The sequence below is a fragment of the Pelecanus crispus genome, chromosome 1, assembly GCF_030463565.1.
Source record: "Pelecanus crispus isolate bPelCri1 chromosome 1, bPelCri1.pri, whole genome shotgun sequence".
Classification (NCBI taxonomy): Eukaryota; Metazoa; Chordata; class Aves; order Pelecaniformes; family Pelecanidae; genus Pelecanus; species Pelecanus crispus.
Window position 1 is genome coordinate 113,196,669 of NC_134643.1, and position 12,503 is coordinate 113,209,171.

A 12,503-nucleotide genomic window follows, 5' to 3' on the forward strand; every position below is an offset into this window, starting at 1 on the left:
TACATATCATTACATACAACATAAAACTTTATTGAAGGAATATTAATAGTGAAAAGCTAAGCATATAAAAATTAAGAATGAAATATGCCCCCACACCCTTAATTTATCCCATTTGCTTGCACATACCAGGATATAATTTCTAATCACTCGCTAAGTTAGGTATTTCTGCTGGATCCTTTTTCATTCAGTATGTGGAATGAACTGTCACAAAATTCAACCAGTGTTACTCATTTACTCAATATGTATTCCTGTTTAGGAGCAATTATTCTTTAGAGTATAACTTTAGCCTTCATTTAGAATACACATCCCAATTACTATACTAAATACAACATTACTAGTATCATCCTAAGCTGTTGGGTTTTTCCCACGGAGTATTTGTGTACCTCATAGATATGACTGATTTTATCTTTAAAACACCTCTCTGATACAAGGTCTGATATTCTAATTTCATTGAACTAAGATCTCATTTCAGTGAACTGAGATCTAGAAAAGGTAAGGCCAAATCAGTCAAACACATCCACAGAGTCCCCCATCTAACAGAGCACCTTACATGACCAAATCTGCAGCTCTAATGGACCTCCATTACACTGGTTATACAAATCAAGCCTCATGAAGTTCAAGTTGGAGACCCAGACCAGAAGGAATAAACAACCTTCTCCAACCTGCCTCATTTGGGAAAGCTCAGAGATGCAAACTACCACAAGTAATACGAGTCTCTACAGGAAAGGCTGTAAAGCTATAAAGTTCTGCTGCACTCAGCTGTGGGGCTTCAATTCACGCCCTGCGTCTATAGAATCACAGAATGAATCATAGAATCATAGAATGCTTTGGGCTGGAAGGGACCTTTAGAGGTCATCTAGCCCAACCGCCCTGCAGTGAGCAGGGACATCTGTAACTAGATCAGGTTGCTCAGAGCCCCGTCCAACCTGACCTTGAATGTTTCTAGGGATGGGGCCTCTACCACCTCTCTGGGCAACCTGTTCCAGTGCCTCACCACCCTCATTGTAAAAAATCTCTTCCTTATATCCAGTCTAAATCTACCCTGCTTCGGTTTAAAACCATTACTCCTTGTCCTATTGCAACAGGCCTTGCTAAAAAGATTGTCCCCATAGACAACCACCTGAGTTGTACTCACACTGATCCGCTCTTCCTTGTCATCAATACGGACTTTATCTTTCTTCCAGTAGATGGTAGGCTCAGGGTGTCCACGAGGTGGCTGGCACTCCAATATGGCAGGCTCTCCAGCTGCCACCACAACATCTGTAGGGTTTTGGCGGAAGTCATCCCGTAGCACTAATGCAATAAATGAGGGCAAGAAGAAAAAAATTACTAGAAGTGATGACACTGTAAGGGCAGAGAAAAAAAAAACCACATGCAGACACATATAATGTTAAAAAAACAAAAAAGTCCCAACCATTATTAGGTGACGACTTCGCATCTTATATTTACTATAAAAGACCTTTTAAAAGAAGTTGGTGAGGTGTGACCTTTTGTTCAATGGAGGCAGATTTCACATACAAGGGGTTTTTTTCCTTGGGTTTTTTTTTTTTTTTCTCCAGATAAGAACAGGGCTCTGCATTTAAATTAGAAAGACCTGTAGCACGCATTACTCTTTTTAACCTTGACAGGGTCACTTCCCATCCTTGCAAATGTAGCATTGCAGGTCCGACATTGAGTTCATTTCATAACAGAAAACAACATGCTGAATATCTGGCTTGCCTGGATCTCCAACTTCAGCATAAGGTAGGTAAAGAACTGATACAACTGATACCAAATTACAGAGTTACACTTTGATTAAGGATATTGTTATTATTACTATTATTATTGTTATCATCAAATACATGCTGAAATGATCTCCATTTCTGAAAGGTGTCAAATCAAGCTGATGGTAGTATGCTTCCAGCATATTTATTTCCTCCTTTTACTTTTTTAGTTTTAATATTTCTGCAACTTTGTCCAGTGCTACCCCATGATACTGAAAGGAAAGAGGATTTAAATCACCAAGCTGTTTGAGAACTAAATTAGGCAACACAGGCCAGCTTTTTGTGTAAATCAAGCTTCTATACAGAAGGATTAAGTCCAACTAGCTGGCTTCAGTGTGTTAAAATGATATCCACTTCATCTTTATTCTTCCATGTGTGTCCTAGTCTCTAGGTTAATTGACATTCTTATAAACATAAAACTGAAAATAGCTCTAGATGAGCTACTGAAATAGAATTTAGGGCATTTCCCCTCCTTGAATTTCAGCTACGTATGGCTTTCATTACAGCTTTAAAACAGTTCTCGCCCTTAATGGAACCAGGGCCCTCTGAGAAATTAGAAAACACTGTATCCTAGTGAAGGGGCAAGTCAGGAAGAGTTCAGCAGAAATTGCTCAGTCTCATTTCATAAGCAGAGATAATTTACTGCTTTCAATGTTAATAAAATGTGCCCCATTTTAACATTTGGAACTGAATATTTTTCTGTTCTGTAATAAGCCAGAAGAAAAGATGATTAATACATACAAGAATTGTTTTCTGAATGGGCTGAGGTGAGCGGGCTGTATATACGTGGCACTCAAAACAACATATGAGGTAACTTTTACTGTTCCCCATTTTGGGATATACGGGTAGATCCCAGAGGAAAGAGGGAATTAATTGGAAGTTAATTCCTTTTCTAACACAAAAAAGAGTGATTATTTAGATCTTGCTCTTGAAGCATAAAATAAAAGTGACAGGACACAGTTGGCAACAAACACAACTCTGGCAAGAACCCCTATTCTTCTTAGGCAACACACCCAATTGATACATTTTTTCCGACAGATAACTTAACAAAAGACTCAACCCCAAAATATTTCTGATTAATACCAATCACTCATGTACTTTTGATTCACAATATTCAAACTGACAGAAATGGGATTATAGAGCTTCAAGATCAAATGGAAAAAATAACTTATGTAATGCACAACACAGAAACATTATACTGAAGATCATGGGCTGCTGACTATTTGGCATTACAACATTTTGCAAAGCCAAGAAAACTAATACCACAGCAATTTCAGGGAAAGAACCAGAAAAAAGAGTCTTACAAACATCACCTATTTTAGGAAACATCTTCATGCATCTCTGTGATCACTATGATACACAGGAAGAAAAATTGCTTCTAGGCAATGCTATACCATCTTTCATTTAACTGGCTAATGGATAAACATCAACTTCTTCCATTATTATTAGACACAAAATAAATATTAATTTTTATTGGCTTGATTCTTTGTACAATTACAGAACTTCTGGGCAAATCCATTAGTGGAAAATCCCCAGAAAATCAGCAGATCCCACAACATAATGACTTTATACTCCTGGCAGCAATATTAAGGAAAGCATTTTCCTTGAACATTTCACACTGCTCTGTGAAGCTGACAAATACAGTTTCTTGGGGTGATACACAGCAAATTACATTAACTTTCTCTGAATCATCCCAGCAACTGTGTAAGATTCCAATCAGCCTCAGAATATGAGGCTAAGAGGTGATTTGATTTTATCACATTCCTTTACCCGAGTCTTACTGCAAATCTGGCTTGAATGGAAGACAAAATTAATGTTAGGGGGTTTACTTAATCTTGCTCTGTACCTCAGCACATATGTGAATCCTCAATAGATATATCTCACTATTTCCATCTAAAGCATTCTGTGTTTTGGAGAAAAACAAAAAATGGTTGGAGAAAAATGAAATAGGGAAAAAATAAAGCATGGACAGAAAGACAAAGATAAGAGAAAAATGTGTGGAATAGAAATTAAAGAGAGAAAACAACTCAGAGAGGAAGGGAGGGAACACTGTAGCTTCAGGGAGAACGAAAGCAAAAAGCCAGGTAAAGGAAGGAAAGAATAAGAATAAAAGCACAGAGAAAAACAAGGTAAAGAGCAGATGGCATGGGCTGCCATTCCTGTGATTCAGCGCTTTTGATGCAATATAACAACGACAACACAAAGCACAGATGTTAATCTGATCAGCACAGCCACCCCAGTACATCCAAACATCACCCCGAGAGAGAAGGAGCGGGGAAGAAGAGGAGACCAGAGCGCGAGCTGGCGAGCTGGGCTGTCCCACTCCAGTGGCACAGAAAGGCCCAGAAGAAAGAAGCATCAACTGGAAGTTGAGTTCACACTTCTTAGCACAGTAAATGGAAAAGCTGCAGCACAGCTTAGTGCATTCACCATATCTAATAGCACAATCATCTGTGAAAACAGAAAAATGGTTGAGAGCTGCAAGAATATTCCTCAGCCAATTATCCACAATTGCTGGGTACTTCCAAATAACTGTTAGTGAGCCTGAGCAGATCAACCCTCTCCACAGACTGGCAAGAGGCTTTTGTTCACTCGAGAAGCCAGCCCTTCTCAGGGTCTTCTTGGCAGGGCACAAATACCAGCCCTTTAAAAATTCAGCGCAAGTGGGGAAACGTTGCCATCAGGCTCCCCTTCTTCACCCCGTGTTCTTATTTTGCTTCATGCTAATTTTAACACAAGGTACGCAGCTCCCTTTGTGCTTGCCATGGGTGTTACCCCGCTTTTCACAAGGGATGCCAAAGAGAACGACCACTGACGTCCCGCCCCGTGTGCCCACGCCGGGACCGCAGCGCAGCCCGTCTCCTCGGAGAGCAGGACCCCGGGGGCTGCCGCACGGCCCCAGCGGCAGCGAGGGCCATGCAGGGGGGAGCTGCTCCCCTCTGCCAGCCCGACGGCAGCGCAAACATCCTCACGTTTCGAGAGGCAAAGCCTCGGAAGGGCAAAAGCTTCCGGATGGCTACACCTCAGCCTACAATGGTGCTGTAGACGAAAGTTAATTAAAGTTTGATTGGTCCCTTTGTAGCTCGAACAAGCCGGTGCTGCTCAAACAAGATAGACGTCTGCGAGCCGCCATGTCGGTCTTTAAGGCATGCAAAGTCCTGTCTGGCCATTTAGAGGTACCGGCGAGCGCCATCACGGAAAGCAAGCACATCCGGCGATGGCAGTGCCGAGATAAACACTCGCAGGCCACCCACCTGCCAGAGCGAGGGAGGAAGAAGGAAAAAAGAAGGCCCCGCTACCAAGGCACCTGCTTACCAGCACCTGCCAGCTTAGGCCCAAATCCAGGCCTCGGCCAAACTGATGCTCATAAACTCCGGGAATTACATGGAAACCGAATTAATTTCCTCGACCGAGGCGCCAGCAATTTGTTTAAAGGAAGCGGAGATAAAGCCACAACGTTTATGGGGTAGGAGGGAAGGTGGCGGGGTCAAAATTATTCTAGGCTAGATATCCATGCCTTAATCCTGCTTTCCACTACAACAGCTTTCAGGCCCCCAGAAAGAAAACATTTTTATAGGATTTACATTTCCATGATGATTACAAATAACCATCTGTCTGCTTCCACTTTTTCAATCTGGTCCATGTCCCACGAGCCCCCAGCCTGTGGTCAGAGCAGCTAAGCTGGAAGGAAGAAGTGGATGCCCGTCAGGAGGCTTTGGGATAATTGCATTCTTCTCCCACCAGCGCTCGGCTCTCCACCTCCTCCCCCTGGCACGCACGGCGAGCATCTGAGATTACCGGGGACGGGAGGGAGGGAAAGACTATCTTTTTTGCCTCTTTCAATGAATGATAATGTCTTAAAACACAGCTACATCTGTCGCGCTGACTAGAGGGTATAAAGAGATATCGAGTAAATATTAATGTGCTTCTGTAACTTGGGTCCTGGTAGTTTATCTTTCCCCTCCTATTCTCTTCTGTGCTTATTTCAGGATAATATTATTCTCATATAAAGATTTTACACAGCCACATCGGTGGCAGGTTGGCCACCTGCCACACGCAGGTAGGTCTCCCCTCGTCCAAGGCACTGCCCCACGGGCGTTTTCCTAAATCCTCATCTCTCCACCACTGCTTTGGCGCTTCTCTCCTCTGATACATACTGATACGCACATTCAACATGAATTATTGTGTCAAATAGCTGCCCAGATGTCATGCAGTGGACAGATTAAAGGATTATTATACTTTAGGTAGTGTATGGTGCAGAGGGGTGTTTTAGAACTTGGCTAATGTGTATGATCTAATGAAATGGTCCGTGAGCAAGCTGGCACAACCTGCTGAAACAGGGTGACAGAAAAAAACCAAGGGATCACAGACAACATTCTTCAGTAATAATAATAATAATAATAACAACAACAACAACAACAACGACAACAACAACAACAATGATGTTTGAGGATGCTGCTGCCCTACCTCTTTGTTTCAGTAACTGTCTCTGTCACATTTTGTAAGGAAAATTAAAAAAAAAAAAATCACAACCTAGGCAATAGTCCTAGGCAAGACTCCCAGGGAGTTCCTGAGCTCCCTCTGCATGTGCACAGCCTGGGAAAAGTTGCCATCTTTTTTTTTTAAAAAAGAGATGATAAGGAACTATGCGGTTTTTTCCTCCTGTTCTTTTTCACATCCTTCACCTATCTCCTGATACAGCTATTGCCTAGGAGATATGAATGCTAGCTAATTTACCATGCCTCAAAATGTTCAGACTTTACTTTAAAATGAGGCCCCAAACCCATAAGATTCATTTTCAGAGGTGTTAGGGTGTTTTCAAAGACTCCAGTATCTTCAGCTACAGTTTGATTAGTAGGGTCCCTAGAAATCAAAGTGAGATAGAGAGCAGCAGGGAGACACCTGCATCAAGAAACAAAAGAAGGAGAATCTTCCTCCTTGCAGACTCAGCAACTTTCTTTGGCTTCATCCCTTTTTCTCACTCGGTATTTCATGTACTTTTGAACACAGTAACCTACTCAGTACTTCCAGTTAAAGGTAGCTTGCTCTTTATTCTCAGGTCTCAGCAAAGACCAAAATGTGGAAAAAACACTCCGTCCTGCCACATCCTCTAAAACTTCTAACAGGTCATACATACAGATACAGATATTTATAGAATTTGGACTTTGTGATGAGCATAAATGTCTAAATATGAAAGTGGAGACCCTTGCTTCTAAACACAGAATCTATTAAACCAAGTGAACAGAGAATTACAGTGTTAGAAATCAGGTGCATGAACCAACACTGACAAGTAAGTAGACAGATTCCAAATGGAGTCAGCGGGAGACAGTTGGGTTTTTTTCTCTGCTCTAAATTTCAGTCTGAGGTGTACCCCAACTAGATGATTGCACAAAGGTCAGGAAAGAAGACAGACTTTTTCCTTTCTTATTTACAGCACACACTGCAAGAGTCAGACTTTGAAATCTTTCTTCAACAGTTAACCCAATTAAGGGCACTGCCGACCTATTTTCCCTTTTACCCAATTACACAGGTATACAAATGATAGTTATTGCAGGCATTAGCTTATGAGTTGTTTCTGATTTTTTAAAGGCTGCTATTTGTGCTGAGTTAAGCGTATGCAATACAGCCTGAGTACACTTACTGAAAAATTGTATAAAGCCTTTGCCTTTCTTGTGATTCATTGTGCTCACTTGAATGCAATCTGATGTCTCTGTAATTTTTTCTGAAAAATTTTATTTAACTACTAGATCACATGAAGATTGGAGATTTTTCTAATTTGGAACATAACATATTTATGTTTAAGCTCCTGATTGAAAACAAAGTTCTATCACCTGTCTTCATTGCAATGAAGCCCCAATAACCTTCGCTCTTTTTTAAACTCCCGCCTCCTTCCACCAACAAATTCTGAATGCTGCAGTTAACAGTCAGCGATCTCATTACCCATCTGCCATAAATCTTCAAAAGCATTGCTGTGTGTTGACAGTCAAGAAAGGCAAAGAGAAGCAATAAGCATAACCAAGTATTCTTTATGAATGCAAATATCCTGAAGACCACATTTAAGTAATTTCAGAAATCCAAAGCTATACAACGTAATATGTTGAAAAATTTTCTTTAGGATACAGAGCAGATTTCTTTTTTCTTATTCTTAAAGCATAATCAGTCTTGATGAATGCACTGCACAGATTGCTAATGCTAACAAGAGACATGTTACCAAGAGTTTTATTTCATTGAAACTAAAAACCCTCTTACTTGCTTAAAAGTTCAGAGACTTTCTAGAAGAACTGGTACCACAGTTGCAGACAAGAAACTTTGAAAAATGTGCGTGGTCTGCTGTAAGTCTTAAGATTTAACAAGGATCAGACATTTAGCAGTTTACTAGAATAGTTATTTAATGATCCTTTAAACTGAAGTCTGACATTAGCTTTTACGTGCTCTTCACATTTAATGGACTACATATTCAGAAAATCATGGGCAAGTAATTTATTTTTTCCCAACTAATGTGAATATCACAGGGAACCAAGCACAACTTCAAAAAACACCACATCACCACCAAAGTAGTGTACTTTCACTGTCACTTGCATGCCAGCATGTCTTCTTTGCAGCAAGGATATGGGACTAGTTTCACCAAAAGCACTACAGGACACTTCAAATCACATCAACTATGCTTCTCTCCCAGCAATGCAGCAGGGAGGCTCGTGTTTGGTAGAAGAGGCAATCCTCCAGAATCCCTTTGTAGGCTACTGTCAGCAAAAGGATAGACTGGACTAGATAGACATTTGCTCTCCTGCAGTACAGCCATTCTTAGGTTCTAATAAGCAAAACAAAAAGAAAAAAAAACCCACCCACTCCAAACTTAAAGGAGTTAGAAATATATAACCAATTTTCAAAAGCAAAGGCATCCAAAAAAACCCAAATGTTGCTGTCAGAGATACAGGTGGGAGCTTTTCATCGAGTGCTTCAGAAGAGTACGCAGAAACTGCACTGTACATACAGAGTGCAGCACAGAGATTCCCCAGAAAGTACAGGTTTAATTAGTAAGTTCAGAAACCACAGTATAATGGAATGCAGGTTTACTGCTGTGAGTACAAAAGCAGCACTGCCAGGTATCTGCAGCACTATGCTCAGGCTAATGAATGCTACTTAGAGTTTCACACAGCATTGAGCAATTGTATTTTTTCTGTTTCCAGACTGAAGTTGGTTCTCCTGCAACCACTTTAGCTGCTTCAGTCCCCCGGGCTTACAGTTCAAGTCCAGCCAAAACACCTAAAATGTGCATGTGCCCTCAGTAAAACAAAGGAACAAGGACAGCTGAGAATCATGCAAACGAATACAAATGAATGATATTTCTTGTACGAGAAATATATAATGTTATATGCTTCATTTAACCTATATAATACAGACTGCAATCTCTGAGCTCCACTGAAGTGTGAATAGCCTCTAATAAACTTCTTGTGTACACATGCACAACACATACACAACAGCTGGGATGCTTTCCCATCTTGGCAGGGGGTCACTGCCACATTACTGCTATACTTCAGCCACATTAGGCAAAGCATCAAACAAAATAGGCTGTTGCCCAACACAGGAATTCTCTTCCTTCCATCCCCCGACCTCCTCCCCTAACCCTGGTCTCTATCGAGCTTTATCTGTTAATTATAGGCTAAAACTCATCTATGCAGTTTTTGTGAGCAGGATTTTTTTTGTCAGGGCTTTTGTGTTGTTCCCTTCAGAAGTCAGGATTGAAAACAAGGTATTTGAGCAGACATAGCAAGGCACACGTTTCTCGATAAGCTTTCATAACTCCATTGCAAGGGGACTGTGTGGCCACGCTTCATCAGATATGGAACATGAGATGCGTCCACAGCTGGTGCACAGAACCAGTGGGAGCCGTCTGCTGCCTTTGAATACCTCACTTCCCATCCTGCAAACTGTCCTCATGTCAATAGGTCATTTTGGGGTGCTTGCCAGCTGCCATTTAAACAGGCCTGCTCTGTAGGCCTGGCTGGCCTCATGTCCTCTGTCCCATAAACGGGCGTGTCATCGCACACAAGCTCAGCAGTGGCATTTCCTGCAGGACCTGACCCAAGCGTGCCTTCTTTAATTATTAACCTTCCGAAGGATTCAACTGTTTTCACTTTTTTTAGAATTTACCCCAGCAAATTGAGACTGAAAACTGGAAATGCATAAAATGTGTTTGCACGGCTCTCACTGAGACATGCCCAGTCATTTGGAGCTAGTGGAAAATAAGAGGCATGTGAAGGAAGAACTGTGTATACAGGGAGTGGGATGGCAGAAGGCTACAAGTCACCAGTATGTGTGCTCACCGCTCCAGCCGCACTTGGCACCCCCTCTGCAAGAATTTACAGCAAAACCCTGCCCCCTAAAACTCCTCTACCACTTATGATTGCATATTATTTTAATTCAATATTATTTTAATGCTCTACAATAAATTAAAAAAGCAAGGATGCATGGTCCAAAGACATTGTTCATTAAAACTCCGACTCCACTGTCTCTGAAGACAGTAAGAACATTTTTTTCTTGCAGTGTTCAAGTGTTGGGTTTTTTTGAAGTTTCATCACTTCATTCTTCCTTCATAAAAGGCTCCTTTCAAATTTAACAACTGACCAAAAATGTTAGATGACATTTTTTCTGGATTATCTTGAACACTGCAAAATAATTTATCTGTCATTCATCATCATATCATTCTGCATAATGAATTTAAGTTTCCAGAGTTCTAAAGAGCCGAAGGAGCAACATGATATGTAGACCCTATATTAAATGCTCTTAGGACAGAGTCATGTGAGTTCTGTCAACATGCTACCAACTAGAAAATAATCCACAAACAACTACATAAAACAGTAGTTTTCTGTGGTCTAAACATGGAAGGAAATCACCCAAATTTGTGATTTTATGCAAAACAGAGATAAGACTAGTGTAATTTGCAGGAAAGCTTCTGCACTTTTGATCTGCTCAAACAGCATAAGGAATTACTTCTATACAATATGAAATATAACTCTCCCACTTATTTTCAAACAAGAAAAAGAATATAAGAGTTCACATTGCCCTCATTATTATTCACTACATCATGCAAGAAGAAAGAAAAAAATTAAAGAAGCAGGAGCAAAGACCAACTGTAATAGCCTGAAGCAACAATTTTGAAAGGGGAGCTTCAGCACCGAGAGGGAGACCAGAACCCGGGTGTCCGGCTCCACCCTCCCGTCACACTGTGCTGTGCCTGAGACTCAAAATGACCTTCAGCTGAGTGGTTACACCAGCTTGCAGACATAGTGTTGAAAATATAGTAGCATAGTGTTTTGAATTGCAGTAAAGGTGAAACAATCATTTTTTTCTAACAAATACAACTTTCCCAAAAGCTATTTCATGTACAACAAATTTTGCATAATAGAAAAACAAACAGTACAATAAAACCAGAAGAACAAAATAAATCCCCTGCATGCAACACACCTAAACCTTTGGTGCTGAATATTCCTCTGGCAGTTCAGTACAAGAGAAAATCAAGGTAACTATGCATCTGCTGATGGCTTTAAAATAAGAGAAAACTGGCAAACAGCACAACTCAAATAATTGTTTACCCCAGACTACAGAGAAGAGACAATCTGAGATGCGGCTGTAAAACAGCCTTTGACAGGTGTGTTACTCAACAGCTGGAGCAGCCCTTCGGATGTAGGGCTCACATTCCTCTTTAAGTGTCTGCAAGACCTCTGTTAACCCCACAATTAGAATATAAAATCACTTTTACAATCTTTCCTCTTCCTTTGGCTTTTTGTACATAAACTACTAGTGTAACAAAGAATCTATTCCAGCACAGACACCTTTAATAACTAAGTACTGAAATAGGTATTATTTTAAATGGGAACCTCCCGGCACATTTAAGTCATTCATTTTACTCCTTCTTAGCATGGAGTTTAACTAGACACATAGTACCTGTGTCTGTAACTCCCACAAAAGATTTAATTTGTGTACATTTATATAGTTACTGTCATTCTCCAATTGCATTAGAAAACAAGAGGCTATACTGACAAGATAAAGTATTCAAGCACCACATGATGGGCAAAGTATAATATTGAAATAGGCAGATTAGATTATTAGACTAGACAGGATCCTATGGAGGGAATTTTTAGCCTGCCACAGTGTTCACCTGGGACAGATTTTAGGCCAAGTAGTACAAACTCCTTCTTCCATGCCAATTAGGGGGGAAAAAAAAAGGAAAAAAAAGAAATCTCCTGTTTGGAGGATTTTTAACCCAGATCATTCCGCTGACCCAGTTCACAGCCTGGATCCATAAGCAGCTGGGAGAATGACAAGCTATTACAAGCAGAGGAAATAAGTGGCCAGGAGAGAATAGTACTACTTAAACCAGATTTTCCACCAAGGAAAATGTATTGTTAAACTACACATTATACTTCCCTATATTTAGAACAAGGAATATATAAAATACAATAGCTCACATAACCGGTGCATGCTGTGGGATTTCTCTGAGACCAGGAGAACTGGAAACATTCTCTAGTTTGCTTGTGCAGCTTCAATTAAGGCAAATTGAATTAACCTCTCCCTTGAGGAGGACCTCTGTAGCTCTGCTCCTCCTTTTCTGAACAATTCCAGATGTAGGTGTGGAACATTTTCCGTTTCTCTCTGAAGACTTCCACATGCCTGGCTGTGCTGCCACATTCATACAAAGAGGTGAGCTTCCGGGGGAGAAAACATGGGGCGTTAAACAAT

General features: G+C 40.8%; 1 protein-coding gene across 1 annotated transcript in view; it reads right to left on the reverse strand.

Moving 5' to 3' along the window:
- Positions 1 to 12,503, reverse strand: part of ROBO2 (roundabout guidance receptor 2) — a 444,176-nt gene that overhangs the window by 163,229 nt on the left and 268,444 nt on the right. Inside the window, exon 3 of the mRNA XM_075712688.1 lies at positions 1,136 to 1,293. Within this exon, the coding sequence (XP_075568803.1) occupies positions 1,136 to 1,293 (158 nt within the window). The remainder of the gene's footprint in view (positions 1 to 1,135; positions 1,294 to 12,503) is intronic.